This window comes from Monodon monoceros, unplaced genomic scaffold (assembly GCF_005190385.1).
Source record: "Monodon monoceros isolate NGI ecotype Baffin Bay Population unplaced genomic scaffold, NGI_Narwhal_1 Super_Scaffold_2, whole genome shotgun sequence".
NCBI lineage: Eukaryota > Metazoa > Chordata > Mammalia > Artiodactyla > Monodontidae > Monodon > Monodon monoceros.
In genome coordinates this window covers 53626587-53653587 of record NW_021703776.1, presented here as the reverse complement: position 1 = coordinate 53653587, position 27001 = coordinate 53626587, and the positions used below count along the sequence as shown (strand labels likewise).

Below are 27001 nucleotides of genomic sequence, written 5' to 3'. Positions count from 1 at the left end.
AAGGAAACATTCAAAAAGATATTTTTACACAGAAAAAGAAGTAAATTATTTGAGGAAAAATAAATTGTATTATTATACTTAAATAATTAACACACAAAAGACATATTTGGATGCTGGTTTTAATTTCCCCAGTAGTCTTCATGAAGATTTTGTAGTTGATGGCAACGGTGCTTTTCCTTTCTGCTTAGCAGCCTTTTCCATTTTTATCTGAAAATTTAAAATATTTGTTGATATAATAATTTGTAAAACATCCTAAAGAAAAAAAAGGTTGCACATACCTCATTTGGGTTCATGTCTTATTTATCACAGCCATTTTACACACCTAGCGGTTATTAAGCTGCTAAATACTAAAGCCACAATCTGATTGTTGAAGGGACCTAACTGCATTTTTAAAATATGGTTTGTTGGGGTATGCAAGCTCCCAACTCCTCTCCCTCCTGTGTTTGCTCTCTTCTTCTCTCTCAGAGACAGGGCAGACTTCATTAACACCTTAGAGACAGAGAGAGAATGGGTCAGAAGGAGGGGGAAGAGGTAGAGAGTCTCACTTACACACACACACACCCCTTCACACACACAGCCCAGCACACGGGAGAGATTTGAGGAGTGCTGACTGAACAGAGGACTCAGAGAATGAGCACAAAAGCGAGAACCCTGCAGAGAGGGGTCCTGTCAAGGGCTCTGTCTCTATCTCAGTGTGTGAGTATGTGTGTATGTATATGTGTGTGTGTGTGTGTGTGTGTATCTCAAACACAGTCAAAGAATGACAAAATTTTTTAATTAAAAATGTAATCAGGGACTTCCCTGGTGGCGCAGTGGTTAAGAATCCACCTGCCAGTGCAGGGACACGGGTTCGAGCCCTGCTCCAGGAAGATCCCACATGCTGTGAAACAACTAAGCCTGTGTGCCACAACTACTGAGTCTGCGCTCTAGAGCCCACGAGCCACAACTACTGAGCCCAAGTACTGCAATTACTGAAGCCCACGTGCCTAGAGCCCGTGCTCCGCAACAAGAAGAGCCGCCACAACTAGAGAAAGCCTGCACACAGCAACGAAGACCCAACGCAGCCAAAAATAATAAATAAATTTTTTTTAAAAGTCATCTAGTACTGTTTGATTTCAACTTTACAAAAGCATTTTAACAAAAATAACATATAATGAATATTGCTTTGGAGAAATGATTAAATTAATTTTAATTGCCACTAAAGTTAAAAAAAAGAAAAGCTTAAATGCCTAACCTTACATCCAGCCTATGCACATTCCCTACAGCGTTACAGGATACACCTAATCCAGTTGGATTATCTCTGGAACACATACTGCTTAAAGGACAGTTACCTTTAATTCTGATTTCTACATTTCAACGGTTACCTTCTCCACTGTAACTGAAACAAAGAAGCTTGCATACCCTAAGCAGCAGCCTTCTGATCTTTTAGAAACATATAAATCCTTTCCTTGGGGAAAAAAAAAAAGACTCCATAGAACAAAAAACCCACGTTCCTTTTACTGCCACTCACACTCACACACACCAATTCCAAGGCAGCACCACTGCCTTACCCCTGCAAAAGAAGGGGAGAGAAAATATGGGGCATGGTGGGTGGAGGCAAGGCCTCTTACTTCCTAATATGATGGGAATAATACAAGGAAACCAGAAGAGGCCTGGCAAAACCAGTCTACCCAATCTCACCAAACTGCAAGTAACCTCCTAAAAATAAAAGTGAATGAATCCCACCTCTGTCTCTTCCCCATTTTCTCCCTCTCTCTCTCCTCTTTGAGTTGGCTGGGAACCTCATTCAAAAATCATACACTCGGGATTTCCCTTGCGGTCCAGTGGTTAAGATTCCACACTTAACTGCAGGGTGCACAAGTTCGATCCCTGGTCAGGGAACTAAGATACTCCATGCTGCGCAGCAGAGCCAAAAAATTAAATAAATAAAAATCGTTCACTCATATCACTCTTGTACACTGTAAAGGTCAACAGGCCATCTGAAGGACCCCCAAAGAACACTCTGTTCTGAGGCAAAGATTATGGGCCTCGGAGTCAGAAGAATACCTGAATCCTACCTCTACTGTTGATTAACCATCTGAGGCAAACTACTAACCAACAGTTTTGTTCTTTGTAAAAAAGGTCATAGTAATAGGCACTATGTAATAGGGTTGTTCTAAAGGTTTAAATAAGATTTTATATATATATATATATATACACACACACATATATATACATATATATACACACACATATATATGTATATATGTATATGTGTATATATATATATAAATCTAGGTACCTAATAAGCACTCAAATGCTAATCCCCTTACCCCTCTCATTTAGGGCCAAGTGTTACATTTGCAGTAACATCAAAAAAAATCAAATGTGCTAAACAAACAACAAAAGCCAAAGCAGCATTTACTCATTTTAAATAGTACTTAGCAAATACATCCACCTAATACATTATCCAAAGAGCAAAAACACCTCCTCTTTCTCCTCCCTAATTTTTTTAAATTCTTTTATACAGCAGGTCCTTATTAGTCATCAATTTTATATACATCAGTGTATACATGTCAATTCCAATTGCCCAATTCATCACACCACCACCCCCACACCCCCGCAGCTTTCCCCGCTTGGTGGCCATACATTTGTTCTCTACATCCGTGTCTCAATTTCTGCCCTGCAAACTGGTTCATCTGTACCATTTTTCTAGGTTCCACATATATGAGTTAATATACGATATTTGTTTTTCTCTTTCTGACTTACTTCACTGTGTATGACAGTCTCTAGATCCATCCACCTCTCAACAAATGACCCAATTTCGTGCCTTTTTATGGCTGAGTAATATTCCATTGTATATATGTACCACATTTTCTTTATCCATTCATCTGTCCATGGGCATTTAGGTTGCTTCCAGGACCTGGCTACTGTAAATAGTGCTGCAATGAACACTGGGGTGCATGTGTCTTTTTGAATTATGGTTTTCTCTGGGTATATGCCCAGTAGTGGGATTGCTGGATCATATGGTAATTCTATTTTTAGTTTTTTAAGGAACCTCCATACTGTTCTCCACAGTGGCTGTATCAATTTACATTCCCACCAACAGTGCAAGAAGGTTCCCTTTTCTCCACACCCTCTCCACCATTTATTTGTAGATTTTCTGATGATGCTCATTCTAAGTGGTGTGAGGTGATACCTCATTGTAGTTTTGATTTGCATTTCTCTAATAATCAGCGATGTTGAGCAGCTTTTTATGTGCTTCTGGGCCATCTGTATGTCTTCTCTGGAGAAATGTCTATTTAGGTCTTCTGACCATTTTTGGATTGGGTTGTTTGTTTTTTTAATATTGAGCTGCATGAGCTGTTTATATATTTTGGAGATTAATCCTTTGTCCGTTGATTCATTTGCAAATATTTTCTCCCACTCTGAGGGTTGTCTTTTCGTCTTTTTTATGGTTTCCTTTGCTGTGCAAAAATTTTGAAGTTTCATGAGGTCCCATTTGTTTTTGTTTTTATTTCCATTACTCTAGGAGGTGGATCAAAAAAGATCTTGCTGTGATTTATGTCAAAGAGTGTTCTTCCTATGTTTTCCTCTAAGAGTTTTATAGTGTCTGTAATCCATTTTGAGTTTATTTTTGTATATGGTATTAGGGAGTGTTCTAATTTCATTCTTTTACATGTAGCTGTCCCGTTTTCCCAGCACCACTTATTGAAGAGACTGTCTTTTGTCCATTGTATATCCTTGCCTCCTTTGTCATAGATTAGTTGACCATAGGTGTGTGGGTTTATCTCTGGGCTTTCTATCATGTTCCATTGATCTATGTTTCTGTTTTTGTGCCAGTACCATATTGTTTTGATTACTGTAGCTGTATAGTATAGTCTGAAGTCAGGGAGTCTGATTCCTCCAGCTCCATTTTTTTCCCTGAAGACTGCTTTGGCTGTGTCTCCATACAAATTTTAAGATTTCTTGTTCTAGTTCCGTAAAAAATGCCATGGGTAATTTGATAGGGATTGCACTGAATCTGTAGATTGCTTTGGGTAGTATAGTCATTTTCACAATATTGATTCTTCCAATCCAAGAACATGGTATAGCTCTCCATCTGTTGGTATCATCTTTAATTTCTTTCATCAGTGTCTTATAGCTTTCTGCATACAGGTCTTTTGTCTCCTTAGGTAGGTTTATTCCTAGGTATTTTATTCCTTTTGTTGCAATGGTAAATGGGAGTGTTTCCTTAATTTCTCTTTCAGATTTTTCATCATTAGTGTGTTGGAATGCAAGAGATTTCTGTGCATTAATTTTGTATCCTGCAACTTTACCAAATTCATTGATTAGCTCTAGAAGTTTTCTGGTGGCATCTTTAGGATTCTCTATGTATAGTATCACGTCGTCTGCAAACAGTGACAGTTTTACTTCTTCTTTTCCAATTTGTATTTCTTTTATTTCTTTTTCTTCTCTGATTGCTGTGGCTAGGACTTCCAAAACTATGTTGAATAATAGTGGCGAGAGTGGACATCCTTGTCTTGTTCCAGATCTTAGAGGAAATGCTTTCAGTTTTTCACCATTGAGAATGATGTTTGCTATGGGTTTGTCATATATGGCCTTTATTATGTTGAGGTAGGTTCCCCCTATGCCCACTTTCTGGAGAGTTTTTATCATAAATGGGTGTTGAATTTTGTCAAAAGCTTTTTCTGCATCTATTGAGATGATCATATGGTTTTTATTCTTAATTTGTTAGTATGGTGTATCACATTGATTGATTTGTGTATATTGAAGAATCCTTGCATCCCTGGGATAAATCCCACTTAATTATGGTGTATGATCCTTTTAATGTGTTGTTGGACTCTGTTTGCTACTACTTTGTTGGGATTTTTGCATCTATATTCATCAGTGAGATTGGTCTATAATTTTCTTTTTTTGTAGTATCTTTGCCTGGTTTTGGTATCAGGGCGATGGTGGCCTCATAGAATGAGTTTGGGAGTGTTCCTTCCTCTGCAATTTTTTGGAAGAGTTTGAGAAGGATGGATGTTAGCTCTTCTCTAAATGTTTGATAGAATTCACCTGTGAAGCCATCTAGTCCTGGACTTTTGTTTCTTGGAAGATTTTTAATCATAGTTTCAATTTCATTACTTGTGATTGGTCTGTTCATATTTTCTATTTCTTCCTGGTTCAGTCTTGGAAGGTTAAACCTTTGTAAGAATTTGTCCAGTTCTTCCAGGTTGTCCATTTTATTGGCATAGAGTTGCTTGCAGTAGTCCCTTAGGATGCTTTGTATTTCTGCAGTGTCTGTTGTAACGTCTCCTTTTTCATTTCTAATTTTATTGATTTGAGTCCTCTCCCTCTTTTTGTTGATGAATCTGGCTAATGGTTCATCAATTTTGTTTATCTTCTCAAAGAACCAGCTTTTAGTTTTGTTGATCTTTGCTATTGTTTTCTTTTTTTTCTGCTATTGTTTTCTTTGTTTCTATTTAATTTATTTATGCTCTGATGTTTATGATTTGTTTCCTTCTGCTAACTTTGGGTTTTGTTTGTTCTTCTATCTCTAGTTCCTTTAGGTGCAAAGTTAGATTGTTTATTTGAGATTTTTCTTGTTTCTTGAGGTAGGCTTGTATAGCTACAAACTTCCCTCTTAGAACTGCTTTTGCTGCATCCCATAGGTTTTGGATCATCATGTTTTCATTGTCATTTGTCTCTAGGTATTTTTTGATTTCCTCTTTGATTTCTTCAGTGATCTCTTGGTTATTTAGTAGTGTATTGTTTAGCCTCCATGAGTTTTTTTTTTTTATGTTTTTTTCCCTTAATTCATTTCTAATCTCATAGCGTTGTGGTCAGAAAAGATGCTTGATATGATTTCAATTATCTTAAATTTACTGAGGCTTGATTTGTGACCCAAGATGTGATCTATCCTGGAGACTGTTCCATGCACACTTGAGAAGAAAGTGTAATCTACTGTTTTGGATGGAATGTCCTATAAATATCAATTAAATCTATCTGGTCTGTTGTGTCATTTAAAGCTTCTGTTTCCTTATTTATTTTCATTTTGGATGATATGTCCATTTAAGTGAGGTGTTAAAAGTCCCCCACTATTATCGTGTTACTGTCGATTTCCTCTTTGTTTTTGTTTTTGTTTTTGTTTTTTGCAGTACATGGGCCTCTCATTGCTGTGGCCTCTCCAGTTGCGGAGCACAGGCTCCGGACGTGCAGGCTCAGCGGCCATGGTTCACGGGCGCAGCCGTTCCACAGCATGTGGGATCTTCCCCGACCGGGGCACGAACCCATGTCCCCTGCATCAGCAGGTGGACTCTCAACCACTGTGCCACCAGGGAAGCCCCAATTTCCTCTTTTGTAGCTGTTAGCAGTTGCCTATGTGTTGAGGTGCTCCTATGTTGGGTGCATATATATTTATAATTGTTATATCTTCTTCTTGGATTGACCCCTAGATCATTATGTAGTGTCCTTCCTTGTCTCTTGTAACATTCTTTATTTTAAAGTCTATTTTGTCTGATATGAGTATTGCTATTCCAGCTTTCTTTTGATTTCCATTTGCATGGAATATCTTTTTCCATCCCCTCACTTTCAGTCTGAATGTGTCCCTAGGTCTGAAGTGGGTCTCTTGTAGACAGCATATATATGGGTCTTGTTTTTGTATCCATTCAGCAAGCCTGTGTCTTTTGGTTGGAGCACTTAATCCATTCACGTTTAAGGTAATTATCGATATGTATGTTCCTATGACCATTTTCTTAATTGTTTTGGGTTTGTTTTTGTAGGTCCTTTTCTTCTCTTGTGTTTCCCACTTAGAGAAGTTCCTTTAGCGTTTGTTGTAGAGCTGGTTTGGTGGTGCTGAATTCTCTTAGCTTTTGCTTGTCTGTAAAGCTTTTGATTTCTCCATCAAATCTGAATGATATCCTTGTGGGGTAGAGTAATCTTGGTTGTAGGTTCTTCCCTTTCATCACTTTCAGTATATCATGCCACTCCCTTCTGGCTTGTAGAGTTTCTGCTGAGAAATCAGCTGTTAACCTTATGGAAATTCCCTTGTATCTTATTTGTCGTTTTTCCCTTGCTGCTTTCAATAATTTTTCTTTGTCTTTCATTTTTGCCAATTTGATTACTATGTGGCTCGGCGTGTTTCTCCTTGGGTTTATCCTGTATGGGACTCTCTGTGCTTCCTGGACTTGGGTGGCTATTTCCTTTCCCATGTTAGGGAAGTTTTTGACTATAATCTCTTCAAATATTTTCTCTGGTCCTTTCTCTCTCTCTTCTCCTTCTGGAACCCCTATAATGCGAATGTTGTTGCATTTAATGTTGTCTCAGAGGTCTCTTAGGCTGTCTTCATTCCTTTTCATTCTATTTTCTTTATTCTGTTCCGCAGCAGTGAGTTCCACCATTCTGTCTTCCAGGTCACTTATCCGTTCTTCTGCCTCCGTTATTCTGCTATTGATTCCTTCTAGTGTAGTTTTCATTTCAGTTATTGTATTGTTCATTTCTGTTTGTTTGTTCTTTAATTCTTCTAGGTCTTTGTTAAACATCTCTTGCATCTTCTCGATCTTTGCCTCCATTCTTTTTCCAAGGTCCTGGATCATCTTCACTATCATTATTCTGAATTCTTTTTCTGGAAGTTTGCCTGTGTCTGCTTCATTTAGCCAATTTTCTGGGGTTTTATTTTGTTCCTTCATCTGGTACATAGCCCTCTGCCTTTTCATCTTGTCTGTCTTTCCGTGAATGTGGTTTTTGTTCCACAGGCTGCAGGACTGTAGTTCTTCTTGCTTCTGCTGTCTGCCCTCTCCTTAAATATTGTTTTAAATTTCCTGGCATTAACATAGCGTCTTGCACCTAGCTGACCTTTAATAATTGTTTCCTTAATAAAATTCTCCTTTATTGAGGAAAAGAGACCAAAGGCCATCCACAATGGAAGAAAATAATTTGACCCGATATATTACAGAAGCTAAGAAGCAACTCTTTAATAATATGTAAAAGTAGTTAGTAAACTATGTTACCACAAAGGCTTCAATTATCAAAACCAATTCACACTAATCATAGATTCTTCCCCACACCCAATGATACCAATGAGTAGCAAAGGATACAAGCAAAACCAGATTCAGATGTAGCACTGCTTTCTAATGGGGCCCTGAACCCATCAGATTTAGTTTCCTAATCATCCTTTTTCCCTCAGTGGTGCTTGTCATAGTTTTTTGGAGTAAAAGATGAGTACTAACAATGTGTATGATACATGTCAGCTCAGAGGAAGTTGTTTAGGTTTGAGTTTCTTAGTTTTTATACTCCATAACAAAGGCTGGAGAGGTTATAAGCTGTATCTCATAACTCCATAAATCACACAGGCTGAAGAGTTATAAACCACATCCCATAAATCCATAAATTCTAGGTCTATTTATAATAAGCAGTCTGGATGGGCCGCAGTCTGGATGGGCCAGGTATATCCCCTAAAACATTCACAGATAAGAACTACCCCCTTTACTTTGCCACAAGCAAATACCATCAGCATGTTTTTCAAGGCAGTCAACACTACCCAAGCTCCTGGAGGAGGGAAGGAAGGAGTTCTAGAATCCTGTCCCTCATAAGCCTATGAGGAAAAACTAAAGTTCAGCTGTTAATGTGTGTGTTCTAAGAACACATATTGATCTGATTAAACGTCTATCCTTGGGCTTCCCTGGTGGCACAGTGGTTGAGAGTCCACCTGCCGATGCAGCGGACACGGGTTCGTGCCCTGGTCTGGGATGATCCCACATGCTGTGGAGCAGTTGGGTCCGTGAGCCATCGCCACTGAGCCTGCACGTCTGGAGCCTGTGCTCCGCAACGGGAGAGGCCACAACAGTGAGAGGCCCGCGTACCACAAAAAAAAAAAAAAAAGTCTATCCTTGATGATGCTGCAAACATAGCCTCTTCTTTCCTCACTCTATTTCATCCTCCCCCCTGAAATTCTACCACCACCTCTTTCTCTTAGATCAGAGCTTTCCAAAAGAACTTTCTGCACTGCCCAACAAGGTAGCCACTAGCCACATGTGGCTACTGAGACCCTGAAACGTGGCTAGTGTGACTGAGAAAATAATTTTTAATTTATTTAAATTTAGACATATATAGCCACATATGATGAATGGCTATAGCACAGACAATATTTATCACTGCCTTAAGTCATACCAAGGACTGTCCCCCTTTAGTTTAAAGTTCTTCATTAGGAAAGATATGCTAATCTCTCTGTCCCCTACTCACTTCCTCTGCCCTTGGATGGTGAATTTATTTAATGGTCTCCTTTTTCCACACCTTTAGTTACTCAACAAGCTCTTGTTTAAGAGTTGTAGAGAATACAACAAAAAGTAATGAGTGTCTTTACTTTCATGGCACTTACTACCTAGTCAGAGAGACAATGAATGCCCACAAAGCAACTATGAAATAATCCTAAGGAAAGCACTTTGGGGAATGTACCATATGGCTGGATACAATCCCCCATGCCTCATCAAGCCAGCATCCCCTCACCTGGCAATAAACAAGAACAAAACAAAACTTTCAAATATGAACACTGACATGAAACACATCACATGTGTAAGTAGATGACGTGTGAAAGCAAATATCAATTATACCTGTATTTATCTTTTCAATTTTCCATAAATATTTATTGAAAACATGTTATGTACAAGGCACTGTACTTAGTTCTGGGGAAAATACAAATAATAAAAAATACTATACTTATCCCCAAGGAGTTTATGGTGTGGTGGTGAACTGATGAAAATTATCATTACCGAAAGCAGGGAACACATCAACACTGTAGTTGTTGGGCCCTGAAAATTGTTAAAATATGTTTATGTTTAGTGTTCTGCTTCTTAAAGGCTATTGGGTAATTCTAACTTGAGTCTGCCTATACCTAGAAGCCACTAAGGAGAAGAAATACTACACATTAAGAATTCAATATACAAGGACTTCCCTGGTGGCCCAGTGGTTAGGAATCCACCTGCCAATGCAGGGGACACGGGTTCGATCCCTGGTCCAGGAAGATCCCACATGTCATGGAACAACTAAGCCCGTGCACCACAACTACTGCGCCTGCGCTCTAGAGCCCACAAGCCACAACTAGTAAGCCCACGTGCCATAAATACTGAAGCCCACGTGCCTAGAGCCTGTGCTCTGCAACAAGAGAAGCCAGTGCAATGAGAAGCTCGCACACCACAACAGAGTAGGCCCCACTCACTACAACCATAGAAAGCCTGCGCACAGGAATGAAGACCCAACGTAGCCAAAAATAAATAAATTACTTAATTTTAAAAAAAGAATTCAACATATATATAATTTACAAATCTGCTCAGGTTGATCTTTATTATTGACAGTTTTATGTGTATATTTAGTCAATCTTTATGACCTCCATAAATTATCATATTCATTAGTCCTGTTTCTCTCTGAATTGTTCTAAATAAGCCTCAAGGCCTAACACTAGCTATAAGTAGATGTTATAAATTATTTTTAATGATGATCCACAATCAATATATAGTTGTTCTACAGTACCTCTGTTACAAGTAAATGCTTAATGTAAGCAGGTTTTCCTACAGACTTACCCTTTCCTGGTATCGTCTTTCAAAGAAAGCCATATCGTCCTCTTCAGGTTTCCTTAAGGAAGAAACTTGACTGCTTGTACCTACTAGTAAGGAAAAAGAAAAATCTAAGTACAGTTGACCCTTGAACAACATGGGTTTGCACTGTGTATCCATTTATACTCAGATTTTTTTTCAAAAAATACCTACTACACTACTGCATGCTCCTGGGTTGGTTGAATCTGCAGATGTGGAGGAACCGTGGATACAGAGGAACTATGGATACAGAGGCCCAGCTGTAAACTTATACGAGGATTTTTCAACTGCACAGGGGTGGGGGGTCCCTAACCCAGCTGTGTTGTTCAAGAGTCAACTGTACTCATATAATTATAAATTCTTCTGAAATAAAAAACAGAAAAAAAACTTTCCTCCTTCTGAGTGATTATTTTGTGTTTTTCAAACCAGAAATGATCTAAAGGAATCATTGATCCTACTCCCTCTTTTTCAGAAAGCAGGGCATCATAAGACACAAGTAATGTTCATTGGTAAACATTCTCCAAATATTCAAGTGGTTCATATTAAATTACACCATATAGCTATTTCACATCAGAGCTCATTTAGCTTTGTTCAACTACTTTTTAAATTTTATAGCTAGAAATTCATGTAACACTGTAACAGATAATGCGCAGAAGTAACTATTGAAGGTTTGCACTAAGGTCTGAATGTTTGTGTTCCTGCCCCCTCCCCCCACCACCCAAAATTCATATGTTGAAATCCTAATGCTCAATGTGATGGTCCTAGGAGATGGGGCCTTTGGGAGGTACTTAGATCATGAGGGTGGAGCGCTCATGAATGGGATTAGTGTTCTTATAAAAGAGACCCCATAGAGAGTCCTCAACCCTTCTACCATGTGAGCACACAAGGAGAAGGCACTGGCTATGAATCAGGAAGAGCACTGTCACCAGAACACAACCATGCTGGCACCTTTATCTGGGACTTCCCCACCTCCAGAACTGTGAGAAACAAGTTTCTGCTGTTTATAAGCAACCCAGTCTATGGTATTTTGTTACAGCCACCTGAACAGACTAAGAGAGTTTGTGTAGGCAACCAAAAGTGATGCTACTTCCTGCTTTGAAATTTTTCAAAACTAAAATAATTTTAACCATTTCCATGGTATTTACTTTTTTTATACCTTGTCAAGAACTAGTTTATGTGCTGAAAGGAACTTAAAATCGCTTCAGGAAGTAAAATCTGGTTTTCCTTGTAGGTAAGCCAAGCACCTAATTCCATGGAAAAGTTCACCTTCATTTCAGGTGAATGTCTTGGTTGGGTCCCTTCACATCCAAAATATAATATCAAACTGAACACCTGTTCTTCTTTTTAAAGCATATGAATTCAACCTCAACCAGCAACACAAAAATCATATGACTCCAGATGATCACCACAGAGTATAGCCACACTGCCAACAACTACCTAATACAAACCTTGTTGAGAAAAACAAGAAAAATTGCTTAGAATATATGCTCTCTATCCATTCGTCTGTAAACCCTGGGTCTTTCCCTGGATCACACTGGACCATCTGAGCTAAGCTTCTTGCAGAATCACCTTCACTGAGTTACATTTTAATAAATGGTATGTTACCATTTATCTGGTAAAATGGGATATTACCACTTTTATCAAAAGTAAGTATCAGAATTAACCAACCAGAGGCTGCATTTGCTGAAAAAAAGTTTTTGAAAACCTTGGGCTACTGCATCATTGAGGGTCACTACATAAATTTCTTTAAAATCCAGCATTGGGGGGCTTCCCTGGTAGCGCAGTGGTTAAGAATTCACCTGCCAACGTAGGGGACACTGGTTCGATCCCTGGCCCCAGAAAATTCCACATGCCGTGGAGCGAGAAACCCCATGTGCCACAACTACTGAGCCTGCACTCTAGAGCCCGCGTACCACAGCTACTGAAGCTCATGTGCCTAGAGCTCGTGCTCCTAACAAGAGAAGCCACTGCAATGAGAAGCCTGCACACCACAACGAAGAGTAGCCCCCGCTCTCCACAACTAGAGAAAGCCCGTGCACAGCAACAAAGACCCAACGCAGCCAAAAATAAAAACAAATAAATAAATTTATAAAAAAAAAAAATCCAGCACTGGTACAACTTTCATGTGCACCGAGGAATTCATGGCTCCTCCTTTCTAATAAGGAAAAGTATTTAACTGATCTCACCTTCCTTTTTGTACCTTGGCTACCACTACAACTCAGTCAAAACTGCAGCTTAATGTAATAGTTACATCAACTTTGAAAGTTGACACAACTCACAGATATCGAGAATGAACTAGTGGTCAGCAGTGGGAAGAGGGAAATTGGGGAGGGGCAAGATAGGAGAAGGGGATTAAGAGACAGAAACTACTACATATAAATAAGCTACAAGGATATATCGTACAGCATAGGAAATATAGCCAATATTTTATAACAACTTTAAATAGAATATAATCCATACAAATTCTGAATCACTATGTTGTATACCTGAAAGGAATATAATACTGTAAATCGACTATACCTCACTAAAAAAAAGTGACACAATTGTGTCCTTTTCTTTTGTTTTGATTTCTTACTTCTATCTACATCTTATAATTACTTCATTGTGCAAATCCCTTGTGCAAAAAGTCAGTGTACATGAAAAGGTTGTATGAAAACACAAATAAATCAAAGAAAATTCTCATTTCAGAATATTTTAAAATATTAAATACCTCATAAATCATACAAATTCCTTCTTCGTTTTTATTCTTGTTTTCAATAAAGGAAATAGAATACTTAAAAATGTATAAAAATGAACTTTATTCATTTTTATGTGCAATTTATAAATGGTAAAACCTTGCTAATCTATAATTATCAAGGGATTACACCTTGTTTGGGAGAGCCTAAAGGATCAAGGCAATTAGTCCACTAGAGGGCTCTCTTATTCAGATCAAAGCAATAACATGTCCCAGAATAAGGTTTTAAAACTCCCAATTTTTGTATTATCAGAATCCTCATAATTCCAAGATTTAACAATTTTTTCCCAATTAAAATGAAGATTATTGCTTTTTCTCAGTGCCTGGACAATATAAAAGTGAAATGATAATCAAATTGTGGTAATACTGGAAAAAAAGAGTAATCTGGAAAATATATCAATCTATATTCTTTACTACATCCAAAAATATTTCTCAATTTAATTTCATTACCATCTGTTAGTGTTTCTGGAGAAGAGCTAGATGATGCTTGAAATGCTTTTAGAAATGGGTGGTCCATGGCTGTAACTGGAGAGTCTAAAAATTCACCTGAAGGTGCACCTGAGAACAAAATATGTGAAGAATGAAAATTAAATCTTTATTTGTTAGGATACAAAGAAGTTATTTCAAATGTGAAATAAATTAGAGCCCCAAGCAGAATCATTATAAAAATCCTTTCTGTACAATGAAAATTTTTGTTTATATAAATTTTTGCCATATAAAGGCAAATGGATAAAAGTACTTCTGCATTTCTCAGAGAACTTTCTCACAGAAAAAAAAAATGCACGAATGTAATTGTATGTCAGCAAAGAAGTATAAGACCTTAACATAATCACAAAACATTATCAAAAGCAAGACATTCAGAATTTAAAAACCTCTAGTTAAAGAGGATAGAATAAGTGTATTTTTCCTCTATTCCTTACTGGGAAACCATCTAAAAACAAAATATGAAAAAATAAAGAAAACTCCTTCAATGAAATGGGGAAACAATCATAATCCTAAACCACAAACTACAAAGACCAGCTGCTACATTTACTTTTGGACCGAAAGGAAGGAAGCTGCAGAAAAAATTAGTAAGTCCTCTACTTCTTCACAAACCACCCCTCCCCCACATGCCTATCCCCATCCACGGGTAGAGAGAAGGAAATAAACTCTTAGTCCTTTCCTATAAAGTGAATAGTGTGGGACAATTGCTCAGCCTTTCAGATTCCTGCACCCCTCCTTCCCCAGCTCCTCCCTCTTGTGACCTGTGGGAAGATCAGAGAAGGGGGCTCAGGTCCAGCCAGGTCCTTGTGTGTTCTCTGGTGGCCGTGTGTGCTACTGATCTCAAACGCTAAAGGCTGGGAAAAGTTGCAATTTAGTCTCTCAGCTTGGTAGGGCCCGGTAGCCTCACACGCTCTCACTAGAAGCACAGACCTCTCAGCTGCCTGCCACTTTTTCTACCGAATCCCCCAGAGCTCAGGGGAACCACATCTAGCTCTGCTCTGCAGTCACCTTTGGCCCCTTGCTATGACAGATGCTATGGCAGGCCCACTGCCTCACAGCTCACCTGCCTTCCAAGCACCCCACAGGAGCTGGGAATTACTACGGGCTCCTTCAGTATCACAAAGGAACAAATTCCAGCAAAAGATCATCTCTGTCCAGGACTCTACATGGCTAATGGAGCAGACGTCCCTCTGCTCCGGGCTCCCCTACATCTAAAATCAAGACAAAAACATCTAATGTTTCCTCTCCTCGTTCTCATCTTTCCTCACCCCACCTTCCAGCAGAGGCCAGAAGGAAAAGTTTTTTTTTCTTTCTATGATAAAGATACTTAAGTGATAAAATACCAGAAGTCACAAAAAGGCAAAGATGCCGGCTACTAACACTATTACTTAGCATTGTTCTGAAAGTACCAGTCATTCTGATTGGTCAAAGAGTAAGAAGAGTCATAAACATTGGAAAGGAAGAAGCAAAACTATCATTACAGTTGACCTTTGAACTGTGCAGGGGTTAAGGGTGCCAACCCTTCACGCAGTCAAAATCCACATATAACTTTACCGTCAGCCTTCCGTTATCCACAGTTCCACATCTGCAGATTCAACCAACTACAGATTGTATAGTATCATAGTGTTTGCTACTGAAAAAAAATCCATGTATAAATGGACCCTTGCAGTTCAAAGCCCTGTTGCTCAAGGGTCAACTGTATATGCAAAATCAACTAAAGATATACATTTAAAATCTTAAGATTAAGTAATAATGACTGGTAACAAAAGCAGCATACAACATTTCCTTTTTCATAAGCAAACAATAATCAGCTAGAAAATATAAAGGAAGGGAAAAATCCATATATGATAGCTATAAAAACGATGAAATATCTAGAAATAAAATTAAGAATTGTGCAGGACTTTCATGAAGGTAACTTCAGAATTCCACTAAGCTACACAGAAGAAGACAAAGAAATGAAGAGACTCAATATTTTAAAACAGCAAATCTTCCTATATTAATCTACATATTCAACTAAAATAATAGAAAGTTTTGTAATAATAGAATGTTTTTAAAAAACAATGCCAAAGGTCTGAAAGAATTAAAAGGGAAGAATAGGTCAGGAAAATTCTAAAGTAAAAAAATGAAGTCATACATATTAATTTATTATAAAGCTGTAGTAATGAAAACAATAAGGTAGTCGCACAGAAATAGACAATAATGAGTCTGACTAATGAGCCCAGAACAATTTTGGGGTTGAACCCAGTCCTACCACTTACTAGCTGAATAACACAGAACAAGATGTTTTACTACTCTGTGCTGAGTTTCCTCGCCTGCAAAAAGGATTAATAATAGCACCTAACTCAGAGCTGTTGTGAGGATTAAATGAGGTAATAGATATAAAGAGGCTGGAACAAGCCTCGCAGTACAAAGTCGTAATTATCATCAACAACATCATTACCATCATTTTTTGTTTGCCACTGATAACTGGGTTTTCTGTAACTGTTGCATGAGCCTAATACAATCATGTATCCATAAAAATTGAAAAAGGATTTATTTATGGAATTTAACAAGCTAGTTATAAAATAACCTAGAAGAGAAAATGCACAAATATATCAAGGCAATCCTGAAAAATGAACACAAACAGGAAGAATTTACCATATCAATTATCAAAGCACACTATGAAGAACAATAATTAAAAATACGAAATATTGGCACAAAATATGCAATTAAGGCCAATGGCACAAAATAGAAAGTACAATAGAATATGGTAAAGGTAAAGTTTCAAATTATTTGGGAAAAATGGTGTTTGTATAACTTGCCATTGATTTGGACAAAAACCAAAGTTATACACACCTCACACTTTCACAAAAAATAAATTCCAGATACATAAGAAAGCTAAACATAAAAGCAAAACAATTAAGCATTAAAGTAAAATGAAGGAGAACATATTTATAAAATTAGAGTAGGGAAGGCCTGTTTCCTACATTTGAAAACTGTAAAACAACAACAATAAGAAGTAAAAAACCCAAAAGACAAATGACATATTGGAAGAAAATATCTGCAAAATAAATACAAAGGGTTAGTATACAGAATATATAAGAAGACTTCTTATAAATCAATGAGAAAATAGAAAAACATAAAAATAAGCAAAGTATATGGACAGACAATTCACAGAAAGTAAAATGGACACTAAATATAAGAATACTCTCATCTCACTAATAATGAGGGAAATCAACTGAACTGAAACAATGATAACATTTTCACACATTAGACTGGCAAAAAAACTAAGTTTAATGACATCAATGATCAGCGTAAATGTTTGGAAATAGGTAAGCTAAAACATCACTAAAGGAAGTATAAACAAGTACAGCATTTTTGGAGGGCAATTCGACAGAACATATTACAATTTCACAAGTGCATACTCTTCAACCCAACAATTCTACTTCTCTCCATCTGCCTTAGAGTCAAATTCACATTGTACACAAGGAAGCAAGTTCAAGGATTTGGGCGGCACGATGTTTGTAAAGGCAAAAAAATAAAATGGAAACAATCTAAATGCCATGAACAAGGAAATGGTTCAGAAAACTGATATATATCTATAGTGTGGAATACTACGAAGCAGTTAAAATATAAGTAGATTTGGATATCCTGATATAATAGGCCTTCAAAAATTATTCTAAGTTTAAAAAAAGTAAATGTACGTTTACGTTATAAAAATGTACGTTAAAAAGAGAAATACAGATCAATTGATGACAGCAAATTACCCTCTAGGAAAGCATCTGGGGTTAAGAAAAGTGTTCAAGGGGGACTTGTTGGAATCTGTTTTAACAAGAAAATATTGATTTATGTTTTTGTAATCTTTGTAATGAAAAAAATAAAAGTAATACATGCTTTTTATGAAAAAAAAATCCACACACATAGAAGTATTTAAAGTAGATAGGAACCATAGTTCTTTTCCCCAGAAGGATCCAGCTACCTTCAATAGTTTGAGATATATCCAATTAAACTTCTCTGCATATTACTTTAAATTTTTATATATGCAAGCGGATATATTTGTGTGAATACATGTAGACATACATGCATATGATCATACATTACTACAGATGTGATAACATGTACACACATGCGTGTACATACACACATGGACAAAAACCTATGCTTCCAAAATGAGATGGTTATAATGGCAAAAATTACATACAATAGGATAACAGGTAAACTGTATCATATCAAATAAAACAAATTATTATTCCGCTATTACAAACAATGGGCTTGTGAGTTGGGATTTCGGTATGAGTATTGGGGTAGGAGTGATCTTTTCTCTTATGTTTTCTAATTTTTCTGTAATAATCATACATCGGATAGTGACAATAAAACCTTTTTTAAAAAATAAAAATCAAATGAGAGAATATTTTTTGAAAATAACATGAAGAACTTAAAGTGCAAAACAAATACAAGGCTTCACTATTGTTAGCACAAATAACACATATTGTGTTAGCACAATATGATAAGCTCACAGTTCATATATCATCACTTACCAATTCCACTGTCATCTAATCGCATGTAGTCTTCTGCCAGTGAGCTAAAGCCAGTTAATCCTCCCATTGCTGCATAAGGGACGTCCCGTCCCACCGGTTTTCTCTGAGCCAGTCTTTCTTGCTTAGTTTCCACTACTGTGTAATGGGCATATGCAGGCTGACCACAAGCACAAGTGAAGCAGCTATGGAATCCTGAACACTGAGAACCTGAATCAAGATGTAAACCAAGTTAAACGTTTTAAAATATAGGTAATGAGCTGTATGCCCTATAAACCACTTAGCTTGACCAAAATCACCTGAATCTGGATCTCTCATACACTGTGCTCTGGCCCCTGTACCTCTTATCCCTAGCCCCTGAACTCCCTCCCTCCCAGTTACTGCTCTTACTTTTAAAAGATGCTAAAATGGTAAGAGAGTATGTAGCAAAAAAAAAAAACAATTGGAAAAACCAATCAGGACTAAAGGAAACTGAGCTAAACATTGGAGAGCCAGGAAATACAGGCCCTCTCCTCAAATATTGAGTTAAAAGCAGGTATGGGGGGGGACAGCCCAGTGGTGAAGAAATAAGGTGGAAACATCTCTGTGGGTCAATTCCCCATAAAAGCCATATTGGAAGGCCAACCCAAAGACATAGAAAGATGCAACAGAATACTGTTTAACAACAAAAAGGAAAGAAGTACTGACGCATGTTACAGCATGGATGAATCATAAAAACATTACACTAAGTGAAAGATGCTAATCAGAAAAGACCACATACTCCATGATTCCACTTATATGAAATGTCTAGAACAGGCAAATCCACAGAGACAGAAAGTAGATTATTGGTCATCTAGAGCTGAGGGGAGGAAGAAATAGGAATGACTGCTAATTGATATGGAATTTCTTTTTGGAGTGATGAAAATATTCTAAAACTTATTGTGGTGATGACTGCACACCTCTGTGAATATATTAAAACCCATTAGGTTGTACCCTCAAAATGGATGAATTATATAGTATGTGAATCATATCAATAAAATTACTGTTTGTAAAAAAAAAATAACAAGCCACATTGAAATGGAGTCCAGAATACACCATTAACAAAATCTTTACACACTCACACTTCTGACAAATGTGTACGGGAACCAAGGCACATAATAAATAAGTTTTATTCAAATACTTCCATACTTCATCAGTGAAACATATTTATTTCTGCCACTGTCATTAAAAATGTTTTATAACATATTTCATCATAAGATTTCAATTCAAGATACTACAAAAAGAGCTGGAAAAACTATCTCCTGAAGAAAAATATTTTACCCATTTTTTAAAAAATCCTACCTAGGGCTTCCTTGGTTGCACAGTGGTTAAGAATCCGCCTGCCAATGCAGGGGACACGGGTTCGAGACTTGGTCTGGGAAGATCCCACATGCCGCAGAGCAACTAAGCCCATGCGCCACAACTACTGAGCCTGCACTCTAGAGCCCGTGAACCACAACTACTGAGCCCGTGTGCCACAACTACTGAAACCCGCGTGCCTAGAGCCCATGCTCTGAAACAAGAGAAGCCACCACAATGAGAAGCCAGCACACCGCAACAAAGAATAGCCCCGGCTAGCCAAAACTAGAGAAAGCCAGTGTGCAGCAATGAAGACCCAATGCAGCCAAAAATAAATAAGTAAAAATAAAATAAAATTTTTAAAAGAATTTTAAAAATATATCCTATCTATTCCAAAGGGTTTTTAAAAGGATGATGAAGAGGAAGGGTATATGGGATGGTGGCTGGGATTTGGGTATAGGTATCGAGATAAGGGTGCTATTGCCTACAAAGTGTTAAAAGCATCATGTTACATTTTGCTTTTCCCATCAATCTATGTCTTAGGCAATAACATAATAATCTGCCAGCAAATTATACAAATTTTTTAGACTTATAAAATCCTTTTTAAGGATTATTATTCTGTAAATAGAATTCAGTTGGTAAAACGTCCACAATTCAAAAATTTGAATCAGATCACATCTAGTGATTCTTTAAAATCTATTACTATTACTTATTTGAATTACATGAGATTAAGGTTGAGATTAGAGATTAAGGTTGATGACTGCAAAGCATATAAATAACTGAGATTTTCCACAAAAATAAAATTTTAGAGTAGATACCCATCATCCTAGTTGTTTAATGGCGCTGTAGCTGAATGAAACTGGCACAGAGACACATTAAACATTCAATAAGGAGATAAAAGCATTCTGTTTGTGTGTTTATCATAATGCAACTCACAGGTATTGCACATAAAGCCAGGCCCAGCACTATGCTGATCAGCAAAGTGCTTGCACCTGCAGCGAATGGGCTGCATGCCATTCAGAGTCACGTAGAGGTAAGCCCTGCATGGGCAGCCCGTCACTTGACAAGGCAGACTGATGGGGCGCTGCTGAGGAATCGTTTCAAAGTCAGTTTTATGTTGCTTATACCTAAAAAAAATAAAAGAGAAGAAATAAAAGCACAATGCAGGTACTGCCAGAAATGACAACTGCTGTTCTGTTAAATGCAAAATGATTCTTTTTCATGTTTATTTTTCTTTCATTGTTCTTATCAGTAAGGTTGAAAATACACTCCCCTGCATGCAGTATTTGTCAGCTATGTTGCTTTGGTCAGAAAAATCTTCACCCATCTAGATTTTTATTTTTAATTATTTAAGAAGAATTTTCACAACAATATACAAAGAAATAGCAAATAATTATCTTAAAATACCACTACAGATTCTTTAATAAAGAAGCACAACCCAAGAGCATGAAAAAACTTCTTCATGAAAATTCTTTTTATCAAAGTGCATTATTTACATTTATTTTCACAGGTTTGCTACTTAAAATTGAAATAAGTTCAATAAACGTATAATAATGCTATTTATTTTAATATAATTTAATTTTTAACTTTAAACTTCAAAATAAATTATCAACACCTTTCAAAGCCAAAGCTCTTTGTTAAAATGCTGTACCTAATTTTCTCAGGCCACTGGCTTCCTTCTCATTAAGTGATACTCAGTAAAATAATATTAAATTTATTATTCTCAATATTATCCTAGGTAACAGAAGTTAAAATAACGAGATACCATTTTTCACTTAGCAAAGAGAGCCAAAGTTTTCTTAACTGTACATATTTCACAGTGCTGTCAAGAGTGTTACAAAAGAACCAATCCCATTTAATAGGGTTTCAAGAAACATAAAAAGATGCATCCTTTAACCTAGATGGTTCATTTTTGAAGAATATACCCTAAGAAAATTATTCCATGTATATAAAGAGCTTTGTGCATAAGGATAGCATTAGCAACAGTACTTACAATAGCAATATATATAAAGCATACTCATAATAAGGGAATGGATAAGTATATTACTAGAAGACAGTTTTCAAACTCTTTTACCAGTGAAAATTTTTCTTTAAATAAAATCTTTTACAGAACCATAATACTATACAAAATAGATTAAAGCAGAATTGGTTAAAGCAAGGCGAAGAGCCATAATTGGAGTCTGTCCTCCCCCTAACTTGCCCTTCCACCTGGTACGCCCCTGAGACTCCGTCATAGCTCTGGGGAAAACACAGTGAACACCACTGGACTAGCTGGAATATCAAGCAGGTATTAAAAATCTTGTTTGCAATTACTACGAACCATGTGGAAACATTTCCGTGATTCTGTAATGAAAAACTGGTTCAATATTTATACATACATATAATTAACAACTAAATGAACTATGTAAAGAAAAAAGTACATGAACATAGTAAAACATATTAACAGCAGCTGGCTTTAGGTGGTGAGTCTTCTTCCTATGTTTCTATATATCCCTCATTTTCCTTAAATAACCAATGTTTCACATCCATAATAGGGAAATATTAATTCAGACAGAGATCTCACTGAGTGACTGGTACTAAAGAACTTTTCCATCCAAGTGGGGTTGGGTCACTTTTGAAGGTTAATTCCATGCTGTACAATTATACATAGATATGAGACTGGCACTAAATTTTTACAAGGATAAATGATAAAACTAACATAAATTTACCAAAGTCCTCTTCATTTCTGAAAGATATCAACATAACCCTCATCCTCCATTCCTCCACAGTGTTTTTATTTGGGGTTGCTAAATAAATTTCAAGTCAATCTATACACAACATTACTTATCCTAGCAACTGCCTAACAACCTCCAGCAAACTGCAAGTCTGTAAACAGCAACTACACAGAGTACCTCAGGAAAGAGCCCCAGAAACTATCAGAACAGGGTGGCTCTCCCATGGTTCCTTTGGAACAGAAAGTTGAAGTCGTTACCTAAAACCACGTAATAGTTTCTGTGATTTTTCCTTGAAGCAGCTTTGTCCTTTTGAGCTTTACAACTAAGACCTGTGACAGTCATAAAATTTAAAGTAGAACAGGATAAACACAGCAAAATGCAAACCTCAGGTATAGGTAACACACATCAATGGTTGGAGCCTCATGTATTTCCTTTCCTCCATGCGCTTTTCTCAGAAGAGGACCACTTGTAATAAAAAGCTGTGTGCTTGTATTTTTGTTTAAAGAAAGATACACACACACACACACACACACACACACAGAGTTGACCCCTGAACAATACAGGTTTAAACTGCGGATTTTTTTTTTCAGTAAACATGCAGTAGGCCCTCAGTATCCATGGCTTCCTCATCTGGGCATTAAACCAACCACGTATTGTGTTCCTACTATGTTTATGATCTGAGGGTGGCTGAATCCACATCTGCAGACAGGAGGGCCCAGCTATGGGACTCGAGCATCCCCAGATTTTGGTGTCTGCAGTGGGTTCTGGAACCAATCCTTCACAGGCGTGAGTGTGTGTGTGTGTGTGTGTGTGTGTGTGTGTGTGTAAATAAAAGAGAAAGGTAGTCATACAACACACTTCTTAAAGTGTAAAGGGAGATTAGTAAATGTGAGGAGAAATGCTTCTATTTGTAGATTGGTAACCTGTTCCGTGTAGCTCAACTCAAGCAACTCTAAAATCAGTTCTGCATAACTTATGTAAGCTGAAGAATGGCTATGTGGGGGTCGATTACACCATACTCTCCAATATTGAGTGTGTCTGAAAATGTTCATAATGAAAGGTGAAAATGAATAAATAAAATAAACTCTTTCTGCAGAGAAAAAAATAAAAATAAAATCAGCTCTGCAGTCTGATGACCCATCCTCTACTACCTTGTCCAGTGGTGGGAGAGGCAGACTCTGCTCCCCAGCCTAAGTGAAAGATCCCTGGCAAAGCCACAGGGGCACCAATATCTTTCTAACCAATGGTAAGACAAAAGATGCTTAAGGTGATAAACTCCATAATGAGTTCTAATCTGATACAACAGAAATTTTTAAAATATAGCCCCCCAAAACCTTAAATAATTTCTGGCATATTATTGGTATATAAAAACCTGTTTTCAAATGTTTTCCAATGATCACCAATAATGGTATTTATAGAAGGAAGATATGCTCTGCTACAGTTTTATACTTCCTAATCACCAGAAACCTTAGCAATAAAATATCTTACCTATGGGTACAAAAACACAGTGTCTCTGGACCCACAAGTTTACAATCCATTCCAGTTGGTGATCGCCAGCTCACGAATAATCTGTTCTGTAAACGCATAGGTAAGACTTTTCTTTTGTATTCTTCATATTCTTCAGGAGTAAAAAGTTTCCCTCCATCATCCTCACCAACAATTCTACAACAAAAAAATACTTCTCTTAAGCCTTGTGGATTTATTTTCCAGGTTAAAAATACTAAAATTAAGCTATACTTGTATAGTCAAAGGAAACGCTGCTTCGGCTTTTTTACTTAGGCTCATGTTAATAGCAAAATTACACACAATAGTAATAAAGCTTTTGCTTCCCATATAAAAGAGAATTATGAATAAGAAAGTCAATGAATTCATAACATCTGACTTCAATGATCCAGGTTTACCACTAGAGAATTACCACATATTCATCTCAGTTTCTCCTTTGATTCTGAAGCAAACATGCTCATTTTTCCCATTAAAAGCCGGAGCCCAAACTGCTAAAAAATTCTGATATTTTCCTCCTTAAACAATAGCCCCCCCAAAAAAACAAATGGTACAAAAAATATCGACGCTGAAGACAACATAACTAATGCCCACACCTGACTCCAAACCCTGGCCAGGAGTTTAAACTAAGATGGGACCCACAAACACCCTTGGATCTGCACCAGCTCAAACCCAACATATGCACTGAGTAATCAGGTGCAACATTGTTTAATTCCAGAAGACCGACCTCAAAATCTTATGGGAAAAATTAAGCCAACACTATTTCTTAATTTCTTAGGAAATTAAGAATTGGACTCCCTGGAGGAAAAGGAAGCACAATTAAAATTGAAGAAATATCTCCTTGAAAATACCTCCTTTAAAAGTCATGAAAAATGTTGTTTGCAGAATGCTACATAATTTTTGGTGCAATCCATACTCTTTTCCATACTTTCAAGCCTTTACCTGAGGTAGATAAATAAAACCAACTCAGAGGCTATGAAACCATTACAAGCTTCTTCCTTACTTAAATAATTTAGATACACAATAGTAAAAAAAATAAAAACAAAGGGCATTTTATTCTGAGATAAGTTTTGGGCCAATTTACTTTATTATAGCTACCAAGAAGTATACCAACAGGTACTAAAAAGACCTTAAGATCAATGCAGATCTTTAAAGAAAGAGATCATTTGATTTTAAGTTCTAAACCAGTGTAGCTCAAACTTTATTTACAGAATCCCGAAGAAATCTAGTTCAAATGCAGATTAAGATTAAAATGCCTGAAGAGGGCCTGGTGATGCTCCCTGGTGATGCCATGACTGCTACACTTTGAGCAGCAAGCCCCTAACTTTTAGAGAATTATTCCAGGCAGTTTATGTTTGAAGAATAATTTCCTCCCAGGCCCTAACATTTTCTGGGCCAGGCAAGAGACTACAACTGAAGGCCCACATTCCACATACCTGAATATCTAAATATCTAAGTTATCAGTCAACATCAGGACCCAGCAACTTGCTCCCAAGGAAATGTAAGACTTGGAGCCTCAAAGAGCCCGCTCTGCCCTACATGAGGGTTGGGTGGAAGCTGTTCTGGGCACAAGTCTCCTTGCGTTACCCGAACCAGGGATGAGGCCTGACCCATCAAGCTTCTCACCCTCACTTTTTCTGGCTCAGAATTACCAAGACATTTCTAGGCATTACCCAAAAGTATGTCACCTAGACAGCCAGAGGGAAGTGCAGTCAGATAGGAACTCATTTGCCCAAGTAATGTGGGGCGACCACCTTTAAGCAGAGCAACTCCTCTGGCTTGGGTTTCAGGCCGCTCAAGCTTCCCAGGTGAGGATACGATCGTCTCACTTCCCCCTTATACACACACACACACACACACACACACACACACACACACACACACACACACACGCCTCAACTCCCCTTCCTCCTGCCTGTCCCTCTCCAGCAATTCCCACTCACCCAGTTTCCCAACTGTCAAAAACAAATACCGTATGCTAACACATATATATGGAATCTAAGAAGAAAAAAAAAAGTTCATGAAGAACCTAGGGATAAGACAGGAATAAAGATGCAGACCTACTAGAGCATGGACTTGAGGATATGGGGAGGGGGAAGGGTAAGCTAGGACAAAGTGAGAGAGTGGCATAGACATATATACACTACCAAACGTAAAATAGATAGCTAGTGGGAAGTCGCCGCATAGCACAGGGAGATCAGCTAGGTGGTTTGTGACCACCTAGAAGGGTGGGAGGGAGGGAGATGCAAGATGGAAGAGATATGGGAACATATGTATATGTATAACTGATTCACTTTGTCATAAAGCAGAAACTAACACACCATTGTAAAGCAATTATACTCCAATAAAGATGTTAAAAAAAAAAAAAAACCTTTCTTGGTAGACCGGAAAAACACATCGCTACAGGTGCATCGGTCTTTGTCAGGGCCCCAGGCAGTGAATCACTCCCTAAAGCCCTAGGAGCGGCTGCACTTCCAGTTTCCAGAGAAGAGTTTCTCCAGAACCACCAACACTACACCAGTGTCTTTCTCTTAAAACCTGCCCCTCGGGGTTGGGAGCACGTTTAGAAGTTCACAACTTACCCTATTACTAAGTTAACATGCAAACTTGATGTCTGCTTTTACAGGCCCCGAGTACTCAATGTGTAATCTACACTGGCAGTTTAGAAGAACACACAAAAAAAGGATCTTTGCATAAATCCTTTGCATAAATAATCCTTCCTCAAAGAGGTCAGAGCGGGAGGCCTTTTAAATTGCCTCGGAAGAAATTTATTAGAATAGAACTGCGTGTCAGTACAATATTTAATTACAGAAAGAGAAAACCTGCAATCAATGTAAGCTTCCCCCACCAGCCCGGGAAGGGATTCCGGGGGCCCCCGCGAGCCAGCGCTGGGCCCCTGCCTGCGCCTCCAGCGCTCCTCCCGCGACGGGGGCCGGGCCCGCCCGCGCCTCCAGAGCTCCTCCAGCGAGAGGGACCGGGCCTGCCCGGGGCCTCCTGGCCCCGCGGAGCCGCCGCCTCACCTCTGGTACTCCATGTACTCGTCCACGGCCGCCACGCTGCCGGCGGGCAACGTCAGCCGCTCCATGGCGGTCGGGGAACCGGGAGGCGCCGGCTCTGGGGCCCCAGCCCGCCCTGCGCACTTGAGCAGAACCCTGAAGAGCCAAAACCGGTCCTGCCCCGGCCGGCCGC

General features: G+C 38.0%; 1 protein-coding gene across 1 annotated transcript; it reads right to left on the bottom strand.

Moving 5' to 3' along the window:
* On the bottom strand, positions 1–27001 carry FAM221A (family with sequence similarity 221 member A). Its single transcript, XM_029234148.1, has 7 exons — positions 26833–27001; positions 23801–23974; positions 20535–20725; positions 18285–18491; positions 13735–13842; positions 10539–10621; positions 1–207 (listed from the first exon to the last, which is right to left on the bottom strand). Exons 1-7 carry the CDS (start codon positions 26895–26897, stop codon positions 139–141), a joined length of 897 nt encoding a protein of 298 aa, XP_029089981.1. The 5' UTR covers positions 26898–27001; the 3' UTR covers positions 1–138.

Coding starts and splice junctions, on each gene's coding strand:
- FAM221A (XM_029234148.1), bottom strand. CDS start 26,897: ATGGAGCGGCTGACGTTGCCCGCCGGCAGCGTGGCGGCCGTGGACGAG. Junction 18,492..20,534: donor TGGCTTTATGTGCAATACCT/GTGAGTTGCATT, acceptor ATCTTGATTCAG/GTTCTCAGTGTTCAGGATTC. Junction 208..10,538: donor AAAGACGATACCAGGAAAGG/GTAAGTCTGTAG, acceptor TTAAATTTTCAG/ATAAAAATGGAAAAGGCTGC.